The 13,297-nt window shown below is 39.2% G+C and overlaps 2 protein-coding genes across 5 annotated transcripts; both read left to right on the top strand.

Moving 5' to 3' along the window:
- Positions 1-450: 450 nt before the first annotated feature.
- On the top strand, positions 451-9,922 carry LOC111861501. Of its 4 annotated transcripts, none has more exons than XM_023846141.2 (4): positions 451-535; positions 3,692-3,848; positions 8,457-8,678; positions 9,812-9,922. In XM_023846141.2, exons 2-4 carry the CDS (start codon positions 3,767-3,769, stop codon positions 9,823-9,825), a joined length of 318 nt encoding a protein of 105 aa, XP_023701909.1. In that variant the 5' UTR covers positions 451-535; positions 3,692-3,766; the 3' UTR covers positions 9,826-9,922. The 4 variants fall into 4 exon arrangements, with proteins under 4 accessions (XP_023701909.1, XP_023701908.1, XP_023701907.1 ...); XM_023846140.2 differs by having other exon boundaries at positions 479-579; positions 3,695-3,848; XM_023846139.2 differs by having other exon boundaries at positions 479-579.
- Positions 9,832-13,224, top strand: LOC117282082. The gene is made up of 2 exons (XM_033750345.1): positions 9,832-9,984; positions 13,105-13,224. Exons 1-2 carry the CDS (start codon positions 9,834-9,836, stop codon positions 13,206-13,208), a joined length of 255 nt encoding a protein of 84 aa, XP_033606236.1. The 5' UTR covers positions 9,832-9,833; the 3' UTR covers positions 13,209-13,224.
- Positions 13,225-13,297: the final 73 nt, after the last annotated feature.

Here is a 13,297-nt window from a genome sequence, read left to right as displayed (position 1 = left end):
CCCCGATGATTGAGGCGACATGTTCCTCCGAAACATCGGGTGACTGTGAAAGGAAAACACGGATCAATATCTAGAAGTTGGGACTCGTGTTAAACACCCATGTGAGAACCTATAGTTGCAATTCTTTGATGAAGAAAGCCAATAAAAGGAGGAAGAACGAGGCATGACCACGGGCACCACGGGCATGATGAGCATGACTATATACGTATTACCCATCCCATACGATTACATGACAACATGATACTACTTTGTCAGGGAAAAGTACCTGGACGTAATTGTAATCTGTGATTGTACTCCCAGAACTACAACGCAACATGACGCTGTGACACAATATTTGTGATATGTGATAAACGATACACAAATTACGTGTGGCCAATGTGTCGACCAGTGCCTGCAGCTCGTATCCATGCATAATACTCCGTGATCAGCTAGCATTTGTGAGATGTGTGACTTTACTAATCTCTGTATGTGACGTAATTCAGGTTTATTTCTGTGTTTGGTGGTTTGGTTATTGTATGGATTTAATTCCTAAGTTGTAAGTACGTGCCTCGAATATAGTGGTTATGTTTTATGTGACAGGTGAGCTGCATTCATGTCTGTTAACACAGTGCGTATGCGATTTTCGAAATATGAGCGCACTTTTCCCAAGATAGTATACATTGACAAAATCGTACGTGTTATTGGCAAAGTATCTTAAAATGCGTTGGGACAGTTACCTTCATATAAGGAAACAGCGGAGATTTCCAAGTACAATAATAATTATTTTCTTTTTATTAAAAGAACTATGTTTTTAAAATAATATGTGTAGTGTATGTTCTTTCCCATTGCAAGAGATAACAGCTCGTTCCAGTCATTACTTCTCTGATTTTGACATGAAATTGGATATGAGGTTAAGTCAACATATTTTATGTTAATTAATATTACTGAAGTGTGTGAAGAATAATGAAATAGTCTTAATGAACTTTCAGAATACAAATTTACTGTAACTTAATTGAATTGAATTGAATTTATTTACATTCTATAAATCCTAAGTAGGTTAGTACCTTTGGATACAGAACAAGTCAAAAGGTTACATACATAAGTACAGGCAATTTTAGCTTAAAAATTAATATAACTTAATTTTACATCATTCTCTATTTACATTGAAGTATTCATCTAAAGAGTAGAAGGAATGAGCATGTAGATAATTCTTTAACTCTGATTTAAACTTTTTAGTATCATTGCGCAAGTTTTTAATACTTTGTGGCAGATTGTTGAACACTTTTATGCCAGTAAAGTAGACTCCTTTTTGATATACTGATATGCTGTTATATGCTGAAGGTGAGTAAGTGTACTGGATGTGACTGACTGTTCCAGAGTGCTATTTACACAGTGACTGCATTTAACAGCTGTGGGCTTAACACAGTTTACTGTAGGGTCCTGAAATATATGTATATATATTTTTTATTTATTTATTTCGTCTCTATAGATCATTGTTACATGATATAGGACAAGTCAGTTACTATACATTGGCCGATTATAATAAGAGAATAAAGTTACAATATTTAAAATTGTTTACAATACATTACACTAGTTAAGATTTCATATAGTGTGAGGTGGAATCCATATTAGGTCCCCTCGGTACGTCGGCTTCCATATGTCCTATTGTACCTGTACTGGTGATAATGTTTATGGAGAATTTGATAGAATGAGGATTGGCAGGGGAAACTGAAGTACTCGGGGAAAACCTGCCCCAGCGCCACTTTGTCCGTCACAAATCCCACTTGACTAGACTGCAGCGGTGGGAAGCCAGCGACTAACCGCTTAAGCTATGGCGCGGCCTTTGAGATAATATTGGTGAATTTGGTGATAGCACTGGTATAACGTTTCACTGTAGACTCTACACTGCAACATATATGGTAATGGATCTTTGCGAAATAAGCAGCTTGTGTAAAATCACAGTGTTGTATGCCATAGACTACTGATGTGGTGGTTATGAGAATATTTTTGTTTAGCATCCAGTTTGACAGCAATAACTAACAAATTATTGGAGCTAGGTATCTGAAGTTTGGAATGAAGGTAGACTATAAACATACTTAAAAGGTGTGTGTGAAATAGTGTTTGTGATTTTGCAGTTGTAAACATTGTGACAGTTTGAAAGTTTGAGGTTATAATGAACAAATTTAATGTAATCAGAATCTATTTGTAATAAGTTCTTCCAAAAATGAAACTTATGATATTTATTTATTTATTTCGTCTGTAGATCATTGTTACATGATAAAGGACAAGATAGAATTCTGTATGTATTATATTCACAATTGCAAGTAATGAAAAAGATAAAGATTACTGAATTTATATTATCATCTGCTTACAAGCTCAGCACACAGACCTGTTAGCTAAGTTGCAGGGTGTTGTTGGATTTTAAAATTAAGGTAAAGTTGGCCATATGCTTAACTGATTAAGCAGTATGCCATGAAGGCATATAGGGGAGTGGATGTATATATCCTGATTTTCTTGACCTTGGCACTGCCAGGAGGTGAGCGGTCAGCTTCACACCCTGGCTGCTTTACCCCCAGGGAAAGAGCCACTAGTACCCATTGGATAGGAGAGCTGGTGGATCCCAGAGCTGGGCTGGACGATGTGGAGGAGAGAAAATTCTTCATCCTACCAGGACTCCAACTCTGACCCCTCCATCTGTAGCTAGTTGCTGTACTGACTATGCTATCCATGCTCCCTGGCTTGTAAAATTACTTTGTGTAAATTAATCTGTGCAGGGAGAAATTAGGTTTTATAACATGACTGAGTGGTAGCTCCATCAAGTATAAAGAATTTAATATGAGAATATAAAAGTAAGGTGACCTTTTTATGTTCTTACATGAAACTTGTTACACTTGATCGACCTACCACTCATTCGTGTATTAAAAAGTGTAATGGCTCAAGATGTCTCTTATAAAGATAGATTTTATAAGTCTGCCTGAAACTCTTTGTTCAGATGAATATACTGCCTCCACTTTAAGAATCGGTAGCTCGAAGAATGAGAGTATGATCCTCTGAAACAGTGGTGTACAAGTACCAGACTGCATGATATCATAACCCAGAAACTACATTATGACTTGTACGTTTACTTGGCTGCTGCTAATGACTGAAACACATGGATACCAGGAAAAGGGACAGCTTTCTGCCCATCTCCGGATTTTTGAGGGAGAGTGAAAGGATTTATGTGCACTATTAACACTGAAGGATCTTGAACACAGTTTGTTATACCATCAGTGTTTCAGTATCCAGACTCACAACAATACAGTGATTTTTTAATCAGTTTGAGTATTTAATTAATTTTTAGTTCTCTAAAGTACTGTGCTTGCTGTATGTAATATCTGCTCTAACACTGGTTTTCATGGAGTTGTCACAATAAATTGTGATTATTTCTCTGACCAGCATTAACTGAGTGGTCTCTGAATTGAATACCCAGTGTCTTTTTGTGGGGTAGGAACTGAATTTTTATATAGATCAGTTTCAAGTATTGAAGTGTTATTAATCACAGATCAGGTCATACTTTCATTACATTCAGGTGTTTGTAACAGCACCCTTGTTTTAACTGCAGGATGTTTGTAGTCATTCCAGAACTTCCTGCTTTTCTGCATGCAGCTCTTTGTTTTTGTGAGAATATGCCATTCAGTGGCCATGTGTCTGATGATATTACTTCTTCATGTAGCAGAGAAGAGGTGAAGTTGCTATGCTAAAATTACATTTGTAAGCTGGTGTGAAGTGTGACTGAAGTTTCAAATCAATGCCCTACATCTTAGTGAGGGGCAATCTCTCATCTTACGGGAAAGACTACCCATGGCGAGTTCTTGTTTCAGGCTTGAAAGGTATGTTGACACAAGACCTAGCATTTTATTGTTTACAGTATAATTCCTATTGCCAACCAGTTTAAATCAGGCCACCAGCAGCTTTTTTAGCAAGTGATTTAAATGCAGCTAATCAAGACTGTGGAAATTGATTGCAATATGATATGTTCATAGTATAATTAGGTTTGAGTGTAACTTAATATGAGCTCCAGTCTCAGCTCTGCAAATGTAATTATGATATGCAAGCTGAGTCCTTATCGTGGTCAACAACACAGTTGCACTGTTATTGTTGCTGTTTTTCTTCTGTGTCACAGATGTTGTGAATTGTCCATTCAGTCAGTATACACAGTGTCTTTTACATATCCCACAGGAAAAAGTTGAGCAGTGTTAAGTCAGGACTCCTTGGAGGCCACTGTGTGAGTTCATGTCTTCCATCCACCAACCAAGAAGGTGGTCATGTAGTACAGCTTATCCTAATGCTTAAAATACTGAAATGGCAAACAGTGCCATAGTGTTGCTTCACATAATTGCATTGTGTTCACTGCCTAGTACAATAAAGCTTAACATGTGCCATTCATTCTTGCTATCTATGACATTCTCTTTTGTTCATGTAAATAAATGTGTCTCCTTAACCAGTTATGTGTATATATTCTTCTCTCTCACACAGTGGGACATTAAAATTCCCCGGACATTTAAATCTTTTACTGTGGCGTTTATTTTTATAATTTTTGCTCCTTTTTAAAATTCAGTATCTCAACCATGTCTTGTTATAAAATTATGAAACAAAAAGTCTCAGAAAGACCAATTATCAGAGTTCATATGTCTATATTTTCATTTATATAGCTGTTACATTAAAGTTTATATATACAGGGGGTGGACAAAACAGTGGAAGCACTAAGAAATTGAGGAATAGAATTTGTGTTGGCTACACTGAAAGAAGTTCAGTTGGCAACATTGAATGTTCTTCCATTTGTTTACTCTCTGTAGTGCTCTTGTCAGTGAATTAGTGTTGAATGACAGTTGTTGTGAAAGAATCAGAAAGTGGGAGACTTGTCTGATTTTGAAAGACAGATTGTTGGTGTGCATTTAGCTGGAGCATCTGTGGCAAAAGCTGACACATTATTATGTGTATTGAGAGTGACAGTTTCTAAGGTTATATTAGCATACATGAATCATGGGAACACAACATCAGAGAAGAGGGGCAGTGGGTGAAAATCAACATTGACAGAAAGAGATTGTTGTACGTTAATTGGCTTCCACCACTGCCCTGAGCAAACCTGCCCTATACATGAATGAATGAATGAATGAATGTATGAAGGGTAGGCCTTCTTGGCCCTTGCACTGTGACCTACAGTGGTCTATTTGTTCTTTGCTCTATACATACTTCTAATATTCCAAGTACCAATTCTCATATCCATTTTCTTTTGCCTGGGTTGTTTGTTCAGAGTTTCCATCCAGGTCCGAGGCTTTTTGAACATTTTCGTAACAAGCTTATTTTTTATGGTGAGGAGTGACTGCTTATTCAGTATATTTACAGCTTCCCTCCATACATGGAGGGCGTCTCCTCCATCCGCAACCTGAGGATATGCCATGCCGTGGTGACAAGGGAGGTTGGAGAAAACTATAATGAGGAGCTTCATAACTTGTACTCTTCTCCATGTATAATTAGAATGATCAAGTCATGGAGGATGAGGTGGGCAGGTCATTTAGCATGATTGGGGGAGAAGAGGAATGCATATAGGGTATTGGAGGGAGAGCCAGATGGAAAGAAACCACTGGGAAGACCAAGGCATAGGTGGCTGGAATATATTAAAATGGATCTTAGAGAGATAGGATGGGATGATATGGCTTGGATTGATCTGGCTCAGGATAGGGACCAGTGGATGGATCTTGTGAACATGGTAAAGAACCTTCAGGTTCCCAAAAATCCTGAGAAATTCTTGAGTAGCTGCACAGTTGGTGGCTTCACAAGAAGGGCTCAGCTCCATGAGTGAGTGAGTGAGTGACTGAGTGAATGGTATAACCTCCTACATGTTTTGGCTTATTAAAATTCATCATCGATCAAATATACACTAATAGCATTTTTCTTAAAATTGCGGAATTGCTATTAGTGTATATTTGCGTGATGATACTTTATTACTAAGCCGAAACATGTAGCTCATTATACCACTAAGATCAGTAAACTTACCATGAACACTTGATGTGAGTGAGACTAGTGAGAGTTGTTGTGTTGTGACGGAGAAAAACATTTGTTATACATTAACCCAACAGGCTGCACACTATATTCAGTTTCTTGTAACAGTTTGTATAACACGTCATCACTCACACGCATCTTCATATTATGTCCTGCCATAATGTTTACATACAAAAACTCGAACCCAGGACAGCTGTCAAGCAATCAGCAGCTTCATGTCACACTCTGAAGTAACTGGAAGACCTAATGAGCACAACGTACAAATTTGCATTGCTAAGTGTCATATCTACAATGGTGTAGTTGGAAATATGCATGACGCTTAGAGATGTCATACCACATATGATGCAGGATAGTGCATGATGTGTTCAGATATCATACCCACTTAACTGGTTAAAACCCTGGAGTTCTTCATCAGACACTATATATTGTGCATTGTGTGCTGATTTACTTTATTGTGACAGGCTAAACGATTTGTATGCCCTTTCATGAGCAAAACACGTGTCTTTTGGGTTACAGTATGGAATCAAATTGATACAGTTAATGGGAAGGTTGAAGTGAGAATTATATTTCCTGCCATTTCAGTGTTTGTGCCATGTGTCGTTATAGTTAAATTTGACAAAAACTGATACAAAAAATATACTTCACTAACTACTGAATTATAAATAAGATTATAAATTTTAGCCATATATGGCACACTGTTATTAAATGTAGATGCATCCATTCATAGTTGTTCCAAATATGGAAGATGCTTGAAATCAGTTTGTAGAATAAATGATGAAAACTCTACCAAAAATAATTTATTTGAGTTTATTTTTGTAACAGTTTTGTTTGTAATTATATTCCTTATATTGGCAGAAGTGTAATTTAGTTTTCTGTAGGTGTGCAAGAACGGCTGCATTAAAAGTATATACTTGATATAGTTGTTCTTTTTGATTATAAACTAATAGTTGTCTTCAGCAGTCTCAGTGTGTACAGATCTTTAAATCCTGTCATGCCTTCAGGGATAAGAAAGAGTTCACAAGTTTACATAATAAAATACAGGATGGGGCGCAGAAACTTCCTTTTTTTGAAGGCGAATAAAAGAAAAGTTATTGCTGATAGACAAAATTTATGTTTAACTAATGAAAGAGCATACTTCAAAGTTTTAAATCATGTAGTTTTAAACAAAATATCTTGAAGGTGGTGGCCACCGTTCTCTATGCACTGATGCAACTGTTTTCTGAAGTTCCCCTCTGCATGTTTGAACATGTGCACCTGAATTTGGGCTACTTCCTGCTGAATAACATTCTTCAGCTGAAACAGGTTTGTGGGGCTATGTTTAAAAACCTCTGCCTTGAGGTGTCCCCATAAAAAAATCACAGGGCATTAGATCAGGTGAGTGCCCATGGGATGTCACCTCGAAATGAGATGAGCCATCTGGGGAACTTTGCCCTCAAAACTGTCATCGAAGTTCGGGCTGTGTGGGCCGTGGCACCATCCTCTTGGAACCAGACATTTCCTAGATGCATTTCTTCAAGAGCTGGTTCAAAAAAGTTTTTAATTATGTCCACATACCGCTGTGAACTGACAGTAACTGCATGATTGTCTTCTTCAAAAAAATAAGGGCAAAGAACTCCAACTCTCGACAGTGCACACCATACTGTCACCTTATCACTGTAAAGTGGCATCTCATGGAGCTCTCTGGGATTGTTACCACTCCAGTAGCACATATTCTGCTTGTTGACATATCTGGATAGGTGAAAATGTGCCTCATCACTAAAGAAAACAAGTGCGTCAGGGGGTAAAGTTTTCAATAACACTTCGCACGCTGTTATTTGGTTCTGGAAATCACGTGGTGACAATTCTTGCACAACAACCATCTTATAGGGATGGGAATGATGATGTTCGTGAAGAATTCGGCACATTGAACGATTGGAAATGTCTAGGGCGACTGCATGTTTGCGAGCAGAGCACCTTCAAGATCTGAAAATCGACTGTCAAACTGCTTCCACATTTTCTGGTGTTGTAACAGTCCGTTGTCGTCCTGATGATTTTTTCACGACACTCCCGGCTGTTGCTAAAGTTCTCTACCCACAAAACGATCGATTTCTGATTGGGAACTGGACCTCTGGGCTTAATTCCAAAGTGAGTCTGGAACGCACGCTGCACTGCCACGTAAGAATGGTTGTTCGAAAAATAGGCTTCGACAGCAAACGCACGCTGCTCAGTCGTCCACCTCATGTTTCCTACTGAGGGGTATTAGAAACTTCCACGACTGCTGCGTTCGCCGAGCCTATCCCCACTTTTCTGCAACCTCCCTTCCCTTCACAATGGGTCTTCACAAAAAGGAAGTTTCTGCGCCCCACCCTGTAATAACAGTAGATGATTCAAGTAGCTTGGCTGGCTTTATGAAATTCATAATGTGTCGGTACTTTCAGTAGTATTTCTCTTTTCAGCATGTGACATTGAACAGTTGAAAAGATTTGCCTCAGGTGGGTATTGTGATGAATCTACAATTGTGTACCTGCAGCATCCTTGCGTTGTTCTAACTGCTCTCGAAGTTTTAGGATATCAAGTTGTTGCATCTTCATCCACATCAATTAAACAAGACTATAATGAGTATATGTGGACAATGAGAAAGGAATTTACAGAGCCAGAACCTGTTTTCACTAAGCCAAGTAAGAATTCTGAGTTAGCTATAAGATTTAGTGCCATATATATAAAACTTCCTAAGCTACTGATTTATTTCAGTGTATACATCTTCAGGTTGAGAAGATGATGCAGCAGTTACAATTTCTTCCTTTGATAATGTAAAAATAAATAAATAAAGTATCATTGCATTAGCACAGGATGGAAAGGCTATCCTAGGAGGAATATATGATAGAATTTCTTTAAAATTTGCTTAGTGGAGGGTGGAGTCCAACTTGGTCCACTTGGAATGGCGGCCATTAATTGGCCTATTGTAGCCTGCCCTGGGTGAATATGATGATGGAGAATTTGGTGGAATGAAGATCGGCAGGGGAAACCGAAGTACTCAGAGAAAACCCGCCCCAGCGCCACTTTGTCCACCACAAATCCCACTTGACCAGACCCATGATCAAACCTGGGCAGCCACAGTGGGAAATCAGAGACTAACCGCTTGAGCTATGGTGCAGCCCGTGTGACAGAAAGATTAGCTGTAGAATTTCTGTCAAGCTCCTCGCCAGGTTGCTTTTGCAGTATTTTTACACTTAATGTTTTACATCAAAGAGGGAGGAAGTAAAATGAGGTTTGGAAATTTTGTAATTGATGCTCTTTGGCAAATATTAATAGGAAGATCAAATCAAGGAGGATGACATGAGTGGGGGATGGAAGAGGTGACATGCATACAAAATTTGGTCAGACAACACGAGTTTACAAGACCACTTGGAGGATTCAGGCATGTTAATGTTAAGCTACATTCATTGCCTTACTGATTAATAAGACAGTGGATTTCTGAACACACTCTGAAGAATAACTTTACCGTTATTCTTTATTTTGTTTTAGCCCTGAATGTTGATTAAATTTATTAGATTTATTATTTGAAAATTATACCTTCCTCATCCTTCTTCTTGTGCAAAAGCCGAACAGAGGAATGGAATTAGGAGACCCAATTACATTTTAAAATCTGAGCAAATATAGTTCAGCAGTAGAGCACTTCATTTGCACTTGGAGGTGCATGCTTTGAATTTCAACGAGGTACTTTCCCAACAAGTATTCTCATAGTTTTATGTAGTCTGATGCATTCACCTAATTGGCATGAATGGTATATGATGTTTTAATTTTATTTCAGCATTGAAGCAGTAGTCATGAATATGTCTGTACCAACATATTATTATATAGCAGTGAAGGGTTCTTTGTATGCAAGTGACTGCTCAGTCTTTGGACTAATTCCAGCAGAAGTTCAAGCATTATCAACGAAATATCCTTCCTCAATTGAAGTGATTAATGGAATGACCATTAAGGGTAAGATTGCATTTAATCTACTTAATTATACTATGGCATGTAGACATGTTGCTAGGCAGTGACTGCAAAACAGACAATGGCCATTGCTAGGCAGTGACCCTCAAACAACAACAGAGGAGGTGTGTTTTCTGTGTGGTCTGCTAAGCAGTAATTGAACAGCAGAATGACATTTTTTGTGCGGTCTGTTCTGAGCTGTTGTAAGCAGGACAATTGGAACAGTGACTTACTACTGCAGACAATGACTCTGACAAAATACTGACCCATCCTCTTGTTAGAGATGGCACCCCACAAAGACAAGACCGAAACTGTGAAACAGTAATAAATATCTGGTCATAAGCCCCAGGTTGGGCTCGACACCAAGACTTACTGACTGACCAACTGACTGACTGACTGACTAACCATCAGTCACAATGTGACTTTGACTTTGAATGAGTTTGTTATCAGACGGTTGGCAACTGGTAAGAATGTGAGCATGGAAGCAGAGGACATTGTGAGAAGATGAATGTGATTGCGTGTAATTATACAGCTATGTTCGTACACCTGAGGATGACCTCTTGAGGTCGAAACATGTAGTGTGATAGTAGTAAAGGTATGTTGTGTGGTCGGTAAAATTGACTCTTTAATATTGATTAAATACACAACAGGATGCAAGAAACAAACTCAACAGAAGAGATGACTTGGGTGACTTAGACACAAATGGCTGAATGGAGTTAAAAGGGATGTGAGAGAATAGGGAGTGACAGCGTGGACTGGATTCATCTGGATTAGGTTAAAGACCAGAGGTGATCTTTTGTGAACAGTGTAATGAATCATCTGGTTCCAAAAAATGTGCTGAGTTTTGTGATTAGTTGAGTGACTGTAAGCTTTGCACTTGTTTTGACCAAAACTGTTATGGTGAAAGAGGACCACTGTGGTTGGATTTTAGTCTGCTGAAAACATCCATGGGATTGAACCCAAACCTACGTAAGAGTCAGAGTTACTTTACGACTGGCGGTTTACTGCCAGCCAGTTTGCCTTGACGACAAGCCCCTAGAGACTCACGACCAGTAATTTTATTTTCCAACTGATTACTTGCAGTAATAATCCTTATGTAACATCCTCTGTCCAGAGGATAAGTCTGTTGTTTACAATTGCTGTTAGTCCTCACCAGTGCAGTCATTCTCAGGTCTGAGTTCTGCAGGACTCATGACCGTATTTTACTGTCTCAAATTCAAGACTCCCCAAACCTGGAGAGCCAGGTCCCCATATCTGTATCCTCCAGGAACAGGGTGGCCTGGTTATACACCCAGGCACTGGGTTCCATTTTGTGACCTGCAACTCACAGGGCTGTGGTGGAAGTATTTGATGGGTGCACAGGTCTGACCTCCCAAACCAACCTATTTTCCAGTTATTTCCTTTATTGGAAAGGCATTGGGATTGTGAGAACAGTGGGATTGTGAAAATAGTTGGTTTATTGCTAGAATATGAGGGGGAAACTGAAACTGTCTTCTTGCTGTTAGGATACAAAAGGGGAGAGCCGAACTGTCTCATACTGTTGCTGTAATACAGGACAATACTGAAAGTATCGTCTGCCATTATAGATTTATTATAAATATTTGTTTCCTATATGTGTTCATTATGCCCAGGCAGAATTATTAATTTTGCTGCTACATGCATGGGTTCAGGTCCAGGACATCCTATTTTACCATTACTTTCTCTGTCAGAAAAGCACTGAGATGATGACAACAGTGTGTTCCAAATGGTTTCTCCCAAACACCTCATAGAAGAAAATTGGTAAAGACTAGAGATGTTCATCTTGGGGGGAGAGCCTCACGAAAATTGATAATTCTGCTGCTATATGCATGGTTTCAAGGCCAAGCCCAGTTACTTCCGCATTATTTCTTCCATATGAAAGGTATTGGGGTCAAGACAGTGATGGGACTGTGACAACAGTGAGATCGTGTGTTACCAATTAAAGTGTTGAGAATTTGGGGTGAGGGCTGCAGTGCTGTAAGAGGATGTATGAGAATGAATTATTTAGTGTAGTTCCAGTGCCAAAGTCAGGGAAATGTTTGTGTTTCATTATTACAATTATAAGATTATAAGATGACCAAACCTGAAGTAAAAATGAATGCAGTAGATGAGGGTGATTCCTTCCTTAATGTTTTAGGTACTACATATTGTGATATTCATAAGGAAAGCTACCATATCCTCTCAAAGAACAAATACAAGGTGGTTCAAATATGACCGGGACTGATTTTTTTTTTAAACCATAATTGCCAAACACTTACTTGCACATGTCAGTCTTCAGCGTACTCCCCTCTGGAGTCAACACATTTTTTCCAACATTTTGGAAGCAACCTGATGCCCTTTTAAAAAAAGATTTGTTGTTGTCTGTGTATGCACTCCCGAACAGTTTGGATGACAGCGTCGTTGTCCACAAACCGCATGCCTTGCAAGTCCAATTTGAGCCTTCCAAACAGGTAGAAATCACTTGGGGCCAAATCGGAACTGTACGGCGGATGTGTTAGAAGGTTTCATTTAAATTTCCGGAGGGTTTCAATTGTTGTTTTGGCCGTATGGGGGCTTGCATTGTCTTGAAGGAAGGCTACCCGCTTTCCACCTGTCTTCTGCTTGGATCGGATCTTTTCCTTCATGTCTGTTGCCAGGAGGTCTGAGAAATAAGCTGCATTGACTGTTCTGGCATCTGTCAGAAAGTCTACATGGATAACCCCCTGCTGACGATAATGCGGTTCATTCTCCACGCGGTCTCTGCCCTCTCTGAAGCACTTACACCACTCAAACACACGGGTCCGTGAGAGAGACTCTTCGCCATACTGTTGTTGGAGTCTGTGGTGAATTTCAGCGGACGGGACGTTTTCTCCAATGAGGAATTTGATCACAATGTGTTGTTCCACGCTCCGTGGTACCTTCTGTTTGCTCATCACTCTAGCAACTCCCAGACAGGACTGAACAGGTTCTAACCCTAACATGAGGGAGGGTGGAGGTTGTGGCTACAATCTCTCAAGGTTGCACAGCTGCTGCACAGTGCGGCTTGTTTACAAAAAAAATCAGTCCCGGTCATATTTGAACCACCTAGTATTTTTCTTGTAGAGTTAATTTGTGTATGGTTATTTCCAGGTCCACCAATCCAAGTAATAAATACATTGAGTGAACTTGGCTATAAAGTTGTCTGTAGCACCGGTGAAGCAGAAGTGGTATGGACTCTTCAGAGGGAAGTGTGAAATAACAAGAACTTCACCATGCCTCATGTTGTTGTGAAAGGGAATGTGGATGCAACTGAAACTAAAGTGTTTGGACTTTCACAGAAAGA

Source organism: Cryptotermes secundus, unplaced genomic scaffold (genome assembly GCF_002891405.2).
Source record: "Cryptotermes secundus unplaced genomic scaffold, Csec_1.0 scaffold793, whole genome shotgun sequence".
In the NCBI taxonomy this organism is placed as follows: Eukaryota; Metazoa; Arthropoda; class Insecta; order Blattodea; family Kalotermitidae; genus Cryptotermes; species Cryptotermes secundus.
Note: the sequence above shows the minus strand (reverse complement) of the source record. Positions and strands in the feature narration are given on the sequence as shown.

What these genes read in the sequence shown, in the direction of transcription:
- LOC117282082 (XM_033750345.1), top strand. Translation starts at nt 9,834, where the DNA reads ATGTCTGTACCAACATATTATTATATAGCAGTGAAGGGTTCTTTGTAT. An exon ending in TAATGGAATGACCATTAAGG is followed by an intron (nt 9,985 to 13,104) that starts GTAAGATTGCAT and finishes GGTTATTTCCAG; the next exon opens with GTCCACCAATCCAAGTAATA.
- LOC111861501 (XM_023846141.2), top strand. Translation starts at nt 3,767, where the DNA reads ATGCCCTACATCTTAGTGAGGGGCAATCTCTCATCTTACGGGAAAGAC. An exon ending in TCTTGTTTCAGGCTTGAAAG is followed by an intron (nt 3,849 to 8,456) that starts GTATGTTGACAC and finishes TTCTCTTTTCAG; the next exon opens with CATGTGACATTGAACAGTTG.